Raw genomic sequence first — 18,074 nt, 5'->3', positions numbered from 1 at the left:
CTGTCGTTTGTGTGTTTGTTTGTTTCTAATGTTTGCAAATAAATAAATGAATGAATAAATATTCTAAAGTTTAATATGATTATGAAGACTGGTCGTGTGCAGCTGGAGGAGGCACACTGCGGGCGCCGAACTGACCAGCGGGGGTCGCCGCTGAGCGCTGAGATTGAGAATGAGCATATATGGCGGATATGTTTTATCCTTCAGGACATCAGGGTCCTCCTGTGCCTCTCCCTTTACATCTGCATGTGCACACCAATCTCTAAAATAAAAAACAACAAAAACACAAAACCTGAAAAACTCTCTGGAGGCTGCTGGCACAGAGTAAATGGTAAATGGACTGCATTTATATAGCGCTTTTATCCAAAGCGCTTTACAACTGATGCCTCTCATTCGCCAGAGCAGTTAGGGGTTAGGGGTTAGGTGTCTTGCTCAAGGACACTTCGACACGCCCAGGGCGGGGTTTGAACCGGCAACCCTCCGACTACCAGACAATCGGTCTTACCTCCTGAGCTATGTCGCCCCTAGAGAGTCTGACTGGCAGCACAGTGCCCAGCTGGCACAGAGTCTGACTGGCAGCGCAGTGCACAGCTGGCACAGAGTCTGACTGGCAGAGCAGTGCCCAGCTGGCACAGAGTCTGACTGGCAGCGCAGTGCACAGCTGGCACAGAGTCTGACTGGCAGAGCAGTGCCCAGCTGGCACAGAGTCTGCCTGGCAGCACAGAGCACAGCTGTCTCCAGCGTTTCCCAGGGATGGGATGGGCCCAGCGCTCCCCGGCCCACCGCAGCACAGTAACCCGCCGCAGCTGAACATGACTCAGATGAACTGTTACACAGCGCAGGCCGCTGGAGTCGATGCTAATCTTTATTACCAATTACGCTCCTAAGCGCGGCCATTAAACTGAGTCCAGCGTCTCAGAGTCGCACCGTCTGACACAGCTTCACAGGCCCTGCCCAACAAGGGCCCCCTGCTAATGGGAAATACACACACACACACACACATTTACACACACGCGCACGCACGCACATACCACACACACCACACACACACAAACTACGCATGCACACGCACACACACACACACACGTGTGCACACACACTACAGAAACACACACACACATTTACACACACGCGCACGCATGCACATACCACACACACCACACACACACAAACTACGCATGCACACACACACACACACACACACACGTGTGCACACACACTACAGAAACACACACCACACATTTACACACACGCACACGCACGCACATACCACACACACCACACACACACAAACTACGCATGCACACGCACACACACACACACACGTGTGCACACACACTACAGAAACACACACCACACATTTACACACACGCACACGCACGCACATACCACACACACCACACACACACAAACTACGCATGCACACACACAAACACACACAAACTACGCATGCACACGCACACACACCACACATTTACACACACGCACACACGCACATACCACACACACACACCACACATTTACACACACGCACGCACGCACATACCACACACACCACACACACACAAACTACGCATACACACGCACACACACAAACTACGCATGCATACGCACACACACCACACATTTACACACACGCACACGCACGCACGCACATACCACACACACCACACACACACACCACACATTTACACACACGCACACGCACGCACGCACATACCACACACACCACACACACAAACTACGCACGCACATGCACAAACACACACAAACTACGCATGCACACGCACACACACCACACATTTACACACACGCACACGCACGCACGCACATACCACACACACCACACACACACAAACTACGCATGCACACGCACACACACACGTGTGCACACACACTACAGAAACACACACACACATTTACACACACGCGCACGCACGCACATACCACACACACCACACACACACAAACTACGCATGCACACGCACACACACACACACACGTGTGCACACACACTACAGAAACACACACCACACATTTACACACACGCACACGCACGCACATACCACACACACCACACACACACAAACTACGCATGCACACGCACACACACACACACACGTGTGCACACACACTACAGAAACACACACCACACATTTACACACACGCACACGCACACACATACCACACACACCACACACACACAAACTACGCATGCACACACACAAACACACACAAACTACGCATGCACACGCACACACACCACACATTTACACACACGCACACACGCACATACCACACACACACACCACACATTTACACACACGCACGCACGCACATACCACACACACCACACACACACAAACTACGCATACACACGCACACACACAAACTACGCATGCATACGCACACACACCACACATTTACACACACGCACACACGCACATACCACACACACACACCACACATTTACACACACGCACGCACGCACATACCACACACACCACACACACACAAACTACGCATACACACGCACACACACAAACTACGCATGCATACGCACACACACCACACATTTACACACACGCACACGCACGCACGCACATACCACACACACCACACACACACACCACACATTTACACACACGCACACGCACGCACGCACGCACATACCACACACACCACACACACAAACTACGCATGCACATGCACAAACACACACAAACTACGCATGCACACGCACACACACGCACACATTTACACACACGCACACGCACGCACGCACATACCACACACACCACACACACACACCACACATTTACACACACGCACACGCACGCACGCACATACCACACACACCACACACACACAAACTACGCATGCACACGCACACACACACACACACACACACATGCACAAAGTGCATGTGCCCAGCAGGAGCCAGAAGTGTGGAAAACTTATGGTTGCTAAAGACATCAGTTCACCCAGAGTTTATATAACACTGTAAGAGTTGATTTAACGCTTTTAGTTTATTTAACACTGTAAGAGTTGATTTAACGCTTTTAGTTTATTTAACACTGTAAGAGTTGATTTAACGCTTTTAGTTTATTTAACACTGTAAGAGTTGATTTAACGCTTTTAGTTTAGTTAACCCTGTAAAGGTTGATTTAACGCTTTTAGTTTAGTTAACCCTGTAAAGGTTGATTTAACGCTTTTAGTTTAGTTAACCCTGTAAAGGTTGATTTAACACTTTTAGTTGATTTAACACTGCAGGTGTAACACCTTGAGCTCCAGCCTTCAGCTCACACTGTTGCTAAAGGAATCCGATCCCCTGCCACCTGATTGGCTGAGCCCGTCGGGTGGGCGGAGCGGTTCTCAGTTCCTGCTGTCTGTGTGGCCGCGGCCCGTGATGCGGAACTACGCTCCTGATCCCAGCTCCAGGGGAAGACCCCGCTGGAGCGGGCAAGCCTGAAAGCGACGGAACTCTCGCTACCGTTTCCTGGTTACAGTTCCGCAGGCAGGAAAAAAGGCGCCATTGTGACATCACAAAGGCTGCCGACCGACCTCGCGGCAGGCAGCCCAGTTCAGGTCGAAACTGAAGAGAACAGGAGAGACCGGACCTCAAAGAAAATTAAAAATTAAAATAAATCTTGTAAAGTTAGTGAATAAGTTTGCACAGCTCACATTGAAACGAGGGTCAACAAACAAACGCTTTAAGGAACGAATCTCAGATAGCCCATGTTATTAGAATGTTCTTAAGTGAACATTCTGAGGCCGATGTAGCAATCACAATCTCATCTGTGGACTAAATTCTGGGTTCAAGATTCAGTCTGAATCTCAGAGCGTACAGCAGCCATCGGGAGGCAAACTAAAACTCCGTAGGTAACACCGAACAAAACTAAAACATCCCAAAACTCTCATTGCCTGACTACCCAGAGGGGGGGGGGGGAGGTGGGGAGGTGGGGGGGGGTGGAGGGAGAGAGGAACTCAGGGCTGGGCGGAGGCATGGGGGGGGTCAGGGGTTTGCAGAGGGGGGTGCACAGATGTGAACTTGCTGACAGATGTGTCAGCAACAGATGCGTTTTAACTGGGGTCAGAGTGACAATGAGCGGTTGAGAGGTGAACTGGGGCTGGTGGGGGGGGGGGTGCTGTACGCATCCAAACCTCCACTGCCCCCGACCAATAGGAAAAAAATGACAGACACCCTGACAAATACATACAGACAGAAATACAACAGCAGGGACTCGGCAGAGCTTTAATTATTTATTAAATTAATTTTTTTTCTTCTTCACAGTTTGCCGAGTTCAGCGATCAGTGAAAACCGAAACCCGGCCAGCTGAGTATGAGAATGAAGAGCGCAAGGCTTGCGTCTCCCTGCTCCTTTAGTGCAAATGCTGATTCAATGGAGGCCACCGACGCTTGAGCTGCAGACGTCAGATGAACCTGCCTGCTCCTGTTCCACGTCACACCGGGAACAAAATGGCTGAAACAGCCCAGATATCTCTGACCCAGAGGGTCACCTGACGCGAACCCTGGCACGGGATTGGAGCAGGGCTCTCCCCGGATCCCTGACCCCCTTTCTGGTGGCCTCTAATTGACTGTGCTGGTCCTGTCTGATTCATAACAGACTCGCTTGGTTGCTCTTGGGAAAGGGGGTGGGGGGGGGGTCCCATAATTACCACCCCAAATGTGCCGAAAGCCTCTCGGCTTGTGCTAATGACTACGGATTGGGGGGGGGCAGGGTACTGAGTGTGGTGACTGAGAAGGGGGGGGGCAGGGTACTGAGCGTGGTGACTGAGAAGGGGGGGGTGGGGTACTGAGTGAGGTGGTGATGATGAAATTCCCTCTCCAGGGCCCTTATTGGCTGAACAGGGTGAAACGTCACCTTGGCATGATGAATGTAACACAAAACAAAAAAAACCAAAACTTTGGAGTAAATACTAAACTAAAGCTCCAGTAGCTTCCGTTTTGCATTGTTTGACTTGTCTTGTATTGTTCTTACTTCTTGCATTGCTTCCTGCCTCTTGGCCAGAACTTGTGTTTGAAAAAGAGATAATCTCAATAAGACTACTGGTAAAATGGATGGATGGATGGATAGATGGATAGATAGATAAGTAGAAGAAGTTAAATGAGGTGTGTTCTGTACCCACAGGAGTAACTCTGGTCTTTCAGTCCATCCAGCTGCTCAATGAACTCTCAAGTGGTTGTGAATTTCTGTGCATAATCTGCCATAAACTCGTTGCCAAGAGAGGTTTGCTGTCAGAGTTCAGTTTAAGGATACAATTCACTGAGCACATGTTTTTTTCTGATCTGCTGACTGGCCGTATGTGGTGCAGATCTGTTTCAATTAAACAGTTTAATCTGCTGCTAACAACAACAGATTATTGCCCTGTTTCCTGTGATGTCACTTCCTGTGTTCCCCACCAGGTAAGCCCTATGATGTTCTCAGCCAAAGATCTGAACTTGTCTGAGGGCCAGGTTAAGCTGTGGAGGTCTTAGGCATTAGAATTCCACATGTGAAGGGGGGTACTGGTAAATTCATATGGGTGAACCTCAAAAACCAAGCCCCACTGAGCATGTTGCATCCATTAAGTAAAGCTGATTGCCTTCCTTTTATTGAGCTCAAAAGAATAAAAGTGGTTTGGGCCAGACCCATGTATGGGGACTGCACATGCAGAGGGAACTACAAAATCAGAACTACAAATCCCAGCACTGGCCGCGTTTCCATGGCGAGGAGCCCGGCAGGCAGGAAGTACTACAAAAAGAGCAGTGATCAGCATTCAAGTGGAGTCTGAGCACAGAGAACTGAGAGCAGCTGAGGCCGCAGGTGTGGCTGAGGAAGAGAGCGAGGAAGACTACACACAGTCACAATGAAGAGCTTCCTTTTTGATGTCAGCACCTCCGGTGAACCCAATGAAAACTCCAAAGAGAGAATTTTAAAAAGGGCATTGTGGAAAAGGATTAAAAAAAACAGGAAAGATAAAGTCAATGAAGCAGTGGAGGTTTTAAACGAGCACTCAGCTGTGTGAGCTTTAGAATGAGGTTTCTTCCGTCCGTCCCACGCAAAAAAGATCCCCGCTTCTCCCCCCACAGGGTCCATAAAGAAGGCCACTCCCTGAATCCCAGGAGCAGGCCGCGTCCAAAACCATCAAAGCTCCCGCTCGACGCGCGGACGCCTCTACCGCAGAGCGCCGCGGCTCACCGAGAGCATGATGGGAAAAGCGGGGAAACCGGGCTCGGGCTTCCCAGAACGCACTGCTGTTCCCCGTGCTGCACTGCCCAGACTGCGTGTGCATGTGCGTGTGTAAGTGTACGTGTGTGTGTGTGTGCGTACGTGTGCGTGTGCACGTGTGTGTATGTGTGTGTGTGTGTGTGTGTGTGTGCATGTGTGTACGTGTGCGTGTGCGCATGTGTGTGTGTGTGTGTGTGTGTATGCATGTGCGTACGTGTGCGTGTGCGCATGTGTGTGTGTGCGTGTGCGCATGCGCGCGTGTGTGTGTGTGTGTATGCATGCATGTGCATGTGTGTGTTTGCGACCAGAAGCAGACAGTGTGAGTGTGAGCTTGTGTGATTCTTCCACCTTGGGGAAGTCAAGTGCAAACTGCATTGCTCACCACCTGCTGTCTGAAACCAAAATTAGCAGAAATTACAAAGTGTGCAGGTATGTGAATCAAATTTACAGGAGTGGGTTAGGATAGAAGGCCAGTAACACTGGAAGAGCAGAGTAGCATGGTAATCATCACCAACTACACGGTTACTGTAACTCTCCAATCACAACCTTGAACTTCACCTCCTTTCAGCCAATCATCACCTGAACAAGGTCAGCCTTTTGTGCTAGCCAATGACGGCACGTGGCCCCCCCCCCCACCCCCCGTTCATTCATTACAGGGTTATTGAGCCATGAGAAATGCTATGAGTCAGAAATTGTGGTAAAGCAGAGGGGAGAATGACACCCTGCCCCAGCCCTGCCCCGCCCAGTGCTGCCCAGTCCCGCCCCGCCCCACCCCAGCCCCGCCCCGCCCCAGCTCGCTCTGCACTGCTAACGCTAACGGCGCGCCATGCTAACGCCCACAAAGGGCCTTTTGTTGCCACCGGCGATTGACTAATGGCCTTAAATGGTGGCCTAACTGTTTAACTGCATTTGGGCACATTAGAAAAGTACCACGTGGGGTGTGGGGGGGGGGGCGGGGGAGGTCTGGCAGGGGGATAATGCAATGAGTGGAGTTTCGGGAGAAGGGGGGGGATGGAGGGATGTGCGGAGAAAAATGAATTCCGCACATTTTTCCTTCAGCTGATCCACCAAACCGTTCATCAGTAAAATTATCCTATATATATGATATATATGCACTCACACACAAACACACACACACACGCACACACATGTACACACACACACACGCGCGCTCACACACACACGTACGTACACACACACACGTGCGCTCACACACACACACGTACGTACACACACACACACACACACACAAACACACACACACACGCGCTCACACACACACATGTACACACACACACGTGCGCTCACACACACACACACACACACACTCACCTCGTAGTGATAGTCCATGCAGGACAGGTCCCTCCAGCAGCGGTCTCCTCTGATCTTAATCAGTCCCTGTGAATAAGGAGAGGCCTGTTACACACAGAGTTAAGCTATAACCCCACACTCTTACACACAGAGTTAAGCTATAACCCCACACTCTTACACACAGAGTTAAGCTATAACCCCCACACTCTTACACCAGGTTCTATAACCCACCTCTTACACACAGAGTAACTATAACCCCACACTCTTACACACAGAGTTAAGCTATAACCCCACACTCTTACACACAGAGTTAAGCTATAACCCCACACTCTTACACACAGAGTTAAGCTATAACCCCACACTCTTACACACAGAGTTAAGCTATAACCCCACACTCTTACACACAGAGTTAAGCTATAACCCCACACTCTTACACACAGAGTTAAGCTATAACCCCACACTCTTACACACAGAGTTAAGCTATAACCCCACACTCTTACACACAGAGTTAAGCTATAACCCCACACTCTTACACACAGAGTTAAGCTATAACCCCACACTCTTACACACAGAGTTAAGCTATAACCCCACACTCTTACACACAGAGTTAAGCTATAACCCCACACTCTTACACACAGAGTTAAGCTATAACCCCACACTCTTACACACAGAGTTAAGCTATAACCCCACACTCTTACACACAGAGTTAAGCTATAACCCCACACTCTTACACACAGAGTTAAGCTATAACCCCACACTCTTACACACAGAGTTAAGCTATAACCCCACACTCTTACGCACAGAGTTAAGCTATAACCCCACACTCTTACACACAGAGTTAAGCTATAACCCCACACTCTTACACACAGAGTTAAGCTATAACCCCACACTCTTACACACAGAGTTAAGCTATAACCCCACACTCTTACACACAGAGTTAAGCTATAACCCCACACTCTTACACACAGAGTTAAGCTATAACCCCACACTCTTACACACAGAGTTAAGCTATAACCCCACACTCTTACACACAGAGTTAAGCTATAACCCCACACTCTTACACACAGAGTTAAGCTATAACCCCACACTCTTACACACAGAGTTAAGCTATAACCCCACACTCTTACACACAGAGTTAAGCTATAACCCCCACACTCTTACACACAGAGTTAAGCTATAACCCCACACTCTTACACACAGAGTTAAGCTATAACCCCACACTCTTACACACAGAGTTAAGCTATAACCCCACACTCTTACACACAGAGTTTAGCTATAACCCCACACTCTTACACACAGAGTTAAGCTATAACCCCCACACTCTTACACACAGAGTTAAGCTATAACCCCACACTCTTACACACAGAGTTAAGCTATAACCCCACACTCTTACACACAGAGTTAAGCTATAACCCCCACACTCTTACACACAGAGTTAAGCTATAACCCCACACTCTTACACACAGAGTTAAGCTATAACCCCACACTCTTACACACAGAGTTAAGCTATAACCCCCACACTCTTACCCCAGGTCTGCAGAACACTCTCCCATAATCTGGCTTCCAGCGTTATGACCAACCGGGCATAATGTGAAATAGATGCGTTCAGTGTGTACCCTGCAATAGCACGGCATTGGCAGGAATGCTGTAGCTTGTAGCGCCTCCTAGTCTGACTTAGCATAGGTTTGGTCAGAGTAACGCTCACTGTGTGAACTGGATTTAATGTGTTAACGCTGTGAATAACTGTTACATAATGAGTGCTGTACCTTATCAGACCTGTGTTTTGTAGCTGTTACAATGACCTTTTGTTATGCCCTTATTGTACCCCGGTTTGGATGAAAGCGTCTGCCTAATGAATGTAATATAATATAATATAATTTAATGTAATGTAATGTAATGTAATGCAATGAAATAGTCCCCTGTAATGCTATTGAGTTGCTCGTGTAAATTTGGTTAAAATAACAGAACAAAAAAAAAGAAAAAAAAAAAAACCCTGCACGAATTCATTGTTTTTTGAGGAACTCACTCATCTGAAATCCGGTATGTACCGTCACGCCATCACGCAGGTCTGAAACGAGCGCTTGTTATCTGTGAAAAGGGCGAAGGCAGGGAGGGAAACGGCCCGTTTTCACTTCCGGTGTTCCTTTCGGGCGAACGGTGCGACGAAGTGCATCATCGGGGGGGTGGGGCGGGCGGCGGGGGGCGGGTGGGGGGGGGTGTGGGGTGTTGGTGGGGGGGGTGGGGGGGTGTTGTGAGGGGGGGGGGGGGTAATCAAATGCGTGCGACTCTTTATCTGTTCCAGTTGGCACGCTATCGCAAAAACAAGCCGGCGGAGAACGGAACGTTCCGGTCATGCGATGGCCAGGCCTACGTGCCTGCAGGACCACGGGTGTCACAGTGTGTGTACTGTACCATCCCAGACAGGAGGGGGCGCTGTGTTATATATACACACACACACCACAACATCACAACTCACAAACACACACACAAACACCACACACATAACCACACCATACTCAACACACACAACGCACAACACACACACACACACACACACACACACACGCACATACAAATACACACACACACATACTCACACACACACGCACATACACACACAAACACACACACATACACATACTCACACACAAGCACACACATACACACACACACGCACATACTCACACACACACGCACACACATACCACACACACACGCACATACACACAAAACAGACACACACACACACACACACACACACACACACATACACACACGCACATACACTCACATACTCACACATACTCACACACACACACACACACACATAAACACAGACACACACATGCGCACACACACACACACACACATATAGACAGTGCAAGCCGCACTCAAAACCAAGGATCTCAAACTCCAATTCCCAGAGGGCCACAGTGTCTGCTGGTATTTCTTGCTGCGTTTCAGCACTAAGAATCTAAAAAGTCACCGATTGGCTAAAGAGTTCAGGGTGCCGAGGCTGACATTGGAAAGGAAACCCCAAAATAAGCCCGCAGACAATGCAGGACTGGCGTTGGAGGGACACCCAATGCTTTTAACAGGTGGTGATGAAACCAGGCAACAGCCTGACAAACTGACAGCTATGTGCCAGACGTGACCAGACAGCGCGTCTGTGCCGCGGGCGATCGCTAGCGTTCATTTGCAAGGAAAATCTGCTCTCCGCCAGCGAAGCCCAACGCGCAGCAAGATTGATGAGTCTCAGAATGAGGAAGTAAAGTACAGCACAAGCCAATGGGAAATTGTACAAGTTCTACCTCTCTCATCAAAATCCCTGTACCCCTTTCCCACTGTAGAGCTGGAACCAGGCTGGCTCATTATAGCCCTTTCCCACTGTAGAGCTGGAACCAGGCTGGCTCATTATAGCCCTTTCCCACTGTAGAGCTGAACCAGGCTGGCTCATTATAGCCCTTTCCCACTGTAGAGCTGGAACCAGGCTGGCACATTGTAGCCCTTTCCCACTGTAGAGCTAAACCAGGCTGGCTCTTTATAGCCCTTTCCCACTGTAGAGCTGGAACCAGGCTGGCTCATTATAGCCCTTTCCCACTGTAGAGCTGAACCAGGCTGGCTCATTATAGCCCTTTCCCACTGTAGAGCTGGAACCAAGTACTGCAGGAAATGTATCTACAACACAGTCATATGAAGATTCTATAAAAGACTGCTGTGATCTGTGCTGTATCTTTTAAGGCCAGATACTTTCATTCCAATAAGCTTCAGTTTTCTTATTAACTACAATAATTCACCTTGATTTACCTTCAGATCCTCCTTCACACAAACCCTGTCATGGGCCTGTTGCCCCCAGCTAAAGAGCTCAGATCTAAAAACCAAAGACCACATCAACTTTTAAAGCCTCTTTGGCTGAGCAGTAAGCAGCAAGTTGGAGAGAGGGAAAGAGAGAGGGGGGAGAGCAAGAGAGAGGGAGTGAGAAAGAGGGAGGGGGAGTGAGAGAGCAAGTGAGGGAGAAAGAGAAAAGGAGGGAGAGGAAAGTAAGGAAAAGAGAGAGAGATGCAGAAAATGGCAATGGAATTAGAAAGGAAAAGAGTGAAAGAGGAGAGAGAGCGGGAAGAGTGAGAGAGAAGGGAGAAAGAGAGGGAGAGCAAGTGAGGGAGAAAGAGAGGAAAGGAAAGAAGAGAGAAAGAAGAGCGAGATAAGCAGAGAATGGCAATGGAATCGACCCTGTGTTATCTGAGAAGGAAAGAGAGAAATGGAGAGAGGGAGGAAGAGAGAATCTCCTACGTCCTCCATATTGTTATTATCCATTTACAGGTTATGCTGACATTTGTTTCGCCAAAACTACATGGAGGTTTGGCCATCCCAATGAAGCGAATTTGAATTTGAACTTGAGAGAGAGAGAGAGAGAGCAACAGATATCCAGGAGGCAGAACGAGGGGGAGAGGGAGAGAGGTCACGGGGTCAAGGGTCACCGCACGCAGGCACCTTTTAGTCACGTCTCTGCCACACATCGTGGGACCCTTCTCAGAAACAGAGTCTCTCACCCTGCCCCTGCTTTCCCTAATGCAATAGAGGGCAGTACTATAATTGAGCCCCACATTACTGATTGCCAGGACAGACAGATCGAGCCGGAGGGGGTTGGAGGGGAAGAAATTTGCTGACAGGAATAACTCATTCGTATGTATTGCTATTTATCCAAGCACATTCTTGCATTTATGAGATTAAGTCTAATCAAATAAGGAGTCCTGGAATGTATTTTTTTTTCTCACTAAAAATGTGATTTCACTAATGCCAGACTATGTACCCCCCTCCCTCTCCTGGCACCCCCCCCCCCCCCCCACCCACCCACCCACCCACCCACACACACACACCCACTCCGCCGCAGGCCCATCTCTGCAATAAAATTCACCCAGAGAAATTGAGTTTTCTCCACACACCTCAGATTTGATCTCGTCAACATCCAGCTAACATGATGACGCATTTTAGCGATGGCTAACTTTGCTGACACACCGTGTTCACGCGAAACCTGTCCTCCATTTTGGAAAACTGCAGACAAGAGGGACCTGACAAGTGTTTTATTTTTAAAAACGAAGATCATTTCAGGAGTTCATTTCCAGACCGAAAACCAGAATGCCAGTTTTGGCCACAAGAGATCTCGACAACAGTCGTTATGGTAATAACTCACCGCTATGAAATCACTAAAAAGGAACTAAAAAGAAAAATAAATGACTCGAGGTCAAAAAAAAAGAAGAAAAACCTGAACTGAAAAAAAAAGGTTATGGAATGACAGGGAAATGAAAGAGTTTGGAGGGAAAGGCTGTTGACTCCATGGCAACAGGAAGAAAAAAGCCAAATAAAGACGCTGAATATAAGCCCTGTAATTTAGAACAGATAAATCAGCCAGGCCTCAAACTGAAGATTATTCTTGTGAGGGACATCCACGTTTCATCAAATACAGAAAAAGGGACGCGTTTTAAAGGCTGAATTAAGCACAGAAAGACGCCTCTAACTCTCAGACTGAGCACAGCAGGGTACAGTACTGAGCGTCTAGCTACGGGGTCAGAGGTCAGGGGTCAGAGCCGTTATCCCCAGTGACATGGGCTTCATTTCAACATCCTGCACCCCAAATATTACACCCCATACACCCACCACACCCTGGGCCCACCCCACATCACAAACTGCACTGCCCACACCACACCTAAGGTTGCCAGATGCCTAGTTTTGGACCAGAACGTCCAGTCCCATCCAGTCAATTTATCCAGCCTTTTTATGCAAAACGAACTGAAATTTGACCGCAATGGATTCAGTCTGCACTCTTACACTGTTTTCCTCCTTGACCACCCCCCCCCCCCCCCACGCCTCCAACCCACACTTTCACAATCAAACTTTAACCTCTGACACCTACTGCATGCGTGTGCAAGTTCTAAATCTGGCAACCCTACCTACACCTCAGGTTCGAAGTCCCACACCCTTCTCCTTACAGTACCCAGGTCAGTAGCCCTAAGCCCCGTACATCACAGCCCAAAATCTGAAATACCAAACCGCCTCCCTCAGCCGGCCACACCGAGCAGAAGGGTCGCTGTAGCCCCGCCCCTTCCTCCTGAAGGCCTCTGGGACACAGAGGGATGCTGGGAGAGAAACAGGATGAAGGAGCTGAGTCAGCGTTTGATCCCAGTCCCACTGACCCAATACATCCTGTTTAAGAATCATCCGTTTGAAACTAATCCACACCAACACGGTCCCAGTGGTACCACAGACAGACACACACACACACCCTTATTACACACACACACACACACCATAATCACACACACACTCACATGCACGCACACACGCTCGCACACCATAATCTCACATACATACACACACACACACACACACACACACACACCATAATCACACACACACTCACATGCACGCACACACGCACGCACACAGACATAGACACACCATAATCACACACACGCACACACACACCATAATTTCACACGCACACACACACACCCACCCTAATCACACACACACGCACAGGCAAACAGTGTCACGCTTGTGATTGCACTGTAAGTGAAGTGATCTCTGCTGCAAGGTCAGCTGCATGGCCATGGGTATTTATGTGAGCATTATCGCACACTGCGTCTTAAGGACCCACAGTGAGGAGAAGCTGAAACACAGATCCTCATTCTCCACTGCAGAATGAAGCGATGAAAAAGCTCGATCAAATCAAAAGAGAGGGAGGTAAAACCGCATAAATCATATTAAACAGCTTTAAAGAGCATCTTTCTGCGGAAAAACAGATTACTGACACTCTTTCATGCCTCGCACGTCATCCCCCTTTTCCTAGGTTAACCAGTCGTGAAATGAGAGAATTGTTTTTGCCGCAGATTCTGTTTTTTTTTTTCGTTTTTGCGAAGCTAACGCGGGCGACGCAGAGACAGCGAGGCTTACTCAACGTCTCATGCGGATCACACGACAATCTGGTGACATCGCGTCTTTCGGAAGGACGTGAAACATCAAAAGCGGGGTTTTATATTTTATTTTAATTATTTATTTATGATGACAATAAATAAGAAACTAGAGAGGATGGACACTTAGAAGTGCTTATTTTACAGACAGAAAGGCATAAATAACTTATGGTAGACAAATTGGGCTTTTTCCAGAATTACATGTCTGTCAATTGGTATCTCCTGTGGCTTCGAACAGAAAATATTGTCATCTATAAACAAAGGAAAATGACTTGCGTAGACAGGCGTTTTGTGATTGTCACAGTAATTGGTGCTTCTTTGCAGGAGCGCAAGTTCAACACAACAAATAAATGTTGTCAAGAAGAGAGACCTTTTTTTTTTTTTAACAAAATGTTTTATTTAATATTTCTATTCTTATTTCCGCACGTGACTGTAGTCCCACCCCTTAGCCGCATATTAGCGTCCTCTGTGTTATTAGCGCAGTATTGGTACACTAGAGTCCAGATAAAGGACAGAGCAGAAGTATAGTACGGTAAAGTAAACTTCTGCTGTTTTGATAGCGAGTAACAGAGTAAATACTGGAATAATCCAGGTTTCAGCTGTAGCCAGGGAGAGGCTGCAGCACTTCAAACACATTCATTTACAGAAAATCCTTTGTTTTTAATCATATTCATGTACATATTCTGCAGTAATAGAGTTACAGTAAAAAAGAAGGCGGGGAGAGGCTTGGCATGTTTACAATGCCCCAGCCAGCCAGAGCCCAGACCCGAGCCAGAATTTTAAACGGGAGAGTAATAACGTAAAGGCACACGTTTAATTCTTTAGATTTGCTCGGTGAATAATGTTATGTGAGGTCCTGCGTGCGCACCATAAAGGTGTCAGAAACTCAAAACCGAAAACACAAATCAGCCAAAGGGAGCCAAACAGAGAGAGCAGGAAAGAGTGGGACCACGAAGCGGCCATAATGTTCTTTCTGCCTGGAAGACCGAACAGAACAAAACGCAACAGCACTTTTTACTGGTGCGGCCTCAGGCACCATCTTTCCACTCATTTCGTACAACTGGATCGTGTGTGTGTATGTGTGTGTGTGTGTGTGTGTGTGTGTGTGTGTGTGTGTATAAATATATACAAACATAGACAGATATATATGCAGGTGGACCATGCAATTGCAGCCTGTCTGATACATAGCGCACCCCCCCCCAAATTTTGAGGGATCCAAAGTAATGGGGCAAATGAACATAATCTTTAAGTGCTCATATTTAGTACTTGGCTGTAAAATCCAACATTTTAAGAATTCACCACAATGAATTTCTATTTTTAAAAAGAACAACCCTTCTCTGCCTCACAGGCACCTCAACAACTGCACTTATTTTGTGCAGTTATTTTGCCTCTAGCTCTTAACCGTGTTTCTTCACCAGGTGAAATGCACATTTGTAAGGTTCCTTGGTTAAAAGCAGCTGCTAAATGAGTAAATTGTAAAATGTAAGACAGAACACAGGTGCCTCTGCAGCCCCAGGAACAGCCTAGCGTCCACCTGTACCTCCAACCAACACAAAGTCCGATTCAAGAGCTCCCCCCAAATCATCAGCAGTACCACTCTGTTACCACTAGGTGGCGAGCAAAGCGCAATTAAGGGACCCCGCCTAAGACCCTGTCCCACAGAGTAGTCCCCCCTGTTCTGCCTCTTCCTGGTTTTTGGTGCAGAGAGAAAAAAAAAAGAAGATTTTTGGTGACTCCAGCAGAGTCGGATTCATTTCCCGCGTGGTGTGGGACACGTCTTCAACGACGGCTTAATCTTCATCACGTTAACCGGGGTCACGGGAAGCAACCTCTGACCCCATGATCATATTTCCACAGTTTAAATGCAAGCACTGCCTTCTCTATCATTACATTACATTACGTTACAGGCATATAGCAAACGCTCTTATCCAGAGCGACTTACACAACTTTTACATAGCATTTTTACATTGTATCCATTTATACAGCTGGATATATACTGAAGCAATTTTGGTTAAGTACCTTGCTCAAGGGTACAATGACAGTGTCCTACCCGGGATTCGAACCTGCGACCTTTCGGTTACAAGCCCAGTTCCTTAGCCACTGTGCTACACTCCGTCCATCAAGCGCAAACTGCCCAGTCGGCTTCAGGCTGACGCTCTGCTGCTGAAAAGCTACTGACGCATCGCCTGTGTGTATTAAATGGTAAATGGACTGCATTTATATAGCGCTTTTATCCAAAGCGCTTTACAATTGATGCCTCTCATTCGCCAGAGCAGTTTAGAGGTTAGGTGTCTTGCTCAAGGACACGTCGACATGCCCAGGGCGGGGTTTGAACCGGCAACCCTCCGACTGCCAGACAATCGGTCTTACCTCCTGAGCCATGTCGCCCCTATTAAACGGCGTGTAAAATCTGGGCCCTCTCTGGGACGAAGTGTACACACAGAAGGATGAGCAGGGCGGCCATTTTGATATGTGACAGAGGGCCGCAGGAATGCTGCACTGGGGAACCAAAAAAACTAAAAAGAGTAGAAAAAAAGAAATACGATCCCTTCAGATGCGTCTGCCAAATATAATCAAACATCCTGAACGCTGAAAAGCACGCCACAGAAAAGAAAAAAGAAAGAAAGAAAAAAAAGAAAGAAAAAAAAAACGCTCAACCGGATTTCAAATCTGACAGTCAGACACTGGGCAAGTGAAATACGCAATGTCTCACATTTGCAAACTTCGATTAGTGGAAAAACAGTTTTTTGGGGGAAAAGAGAGACGGAGGTGGGGGGTGGAGGGGTGAAGAAGACTCCTGCCGTGCCTGAGGGATGTTCCCTGCTGAAGGGGACCGACAGCCAGCCGACAGCGCTGAGCCACAGTCCTTCGCTCACGTCTCCCCCGCTGTGGGTAGAGCCAGCATCGTTTCCGCACGGAGAGAGAGAGCGACGCGCCACGTACCTCTCCAACACCCCATCGGGGTGACTCCCGCGCTCTGCGCTGCTGTTTATTTACTTCATGGAGTCTAACGCTCCTCAGGGTGGTTCTGTTCTTTGTTTGTGTGACTTAGTTTAATGTTGAAAAGGGAAGGTGAGAAGTTGTCAGTGGAGTCCGCTGTTCTTACACTCGCTGTCTCTCTTAGGACTGCACTGTCCCCCCTCTGTCAGAATTACTGCACTTTGACCCCTGACCTTTGCACTCGCGTCTGCGTTGTGAGTATTCTAAATGGCAGAAACGGGGCATTAGAAAGAAGCGCAGAAGCAAAATTCTAAATCAAAAGCAAAAGAACCAATCAAGAAGGAACACAAACAAAGACCACATTTACTGACTTTCTTCCTGTCCTGATGTCAGCTTGGCATGAGAGGGATGAAGAAGAAGAGGAGGAGAAAAATTGTATACCAAACTGTACCATCCAGTGGATTCCTTACAAAACTGATCTATGAAATGGATCCATTACAAGCAGGTCCATTAGAAAACTGATCCTTTACTAGACTCATCCAGTCTGTGGATCCTTAATTCAGCTGATCTTTTGACTGGAACCATTTACAAAACTGTTCCAGCCAGCAGAACCCGAATCAAACAGA

The 18,074-nt window shown here is 47.9% G+C and overlaps 1 protein-coding gene across 1 annotated transcript in view; it reads right to left on the bottom strand.

Moving 5' to 3' along the window:
- lmf1 (lipase maturation factor 1) overlaps positions 1-18,074 on the bottom strand; it is a 55,138-nt gene that overhangs the window by 16,451 nt on the left and 20,613 nt on the right. Inside the window, 1 exon segment of the mRNA XM_064324375.1 lies at positions 7,562-7,627. Within this exon segment, the coding sequence (XP_064180445.1) occupies positions 7,562-7,627 (66 nt within the window).

Source organism: Anguilla rostrata, chromosome 2, assembly GCF_018555375.3.
Source record: "Anguilla rostrata isolate EN2019 chromosome 2, ASM1855537v3, whole genome shotgun sequence".
In the NCBI taxonomy this organism is placed as follows: Eukaryota; Metazoa; Chordata; class Actinopteri; order Anguilliformes; family Anguillidae; genus Anguilla; species Anguilla rostrata.
Note: the sequence above shows the minus strand (reverse complement) of the source record. Positions and strands in the feature narration are given on the sequence as shown.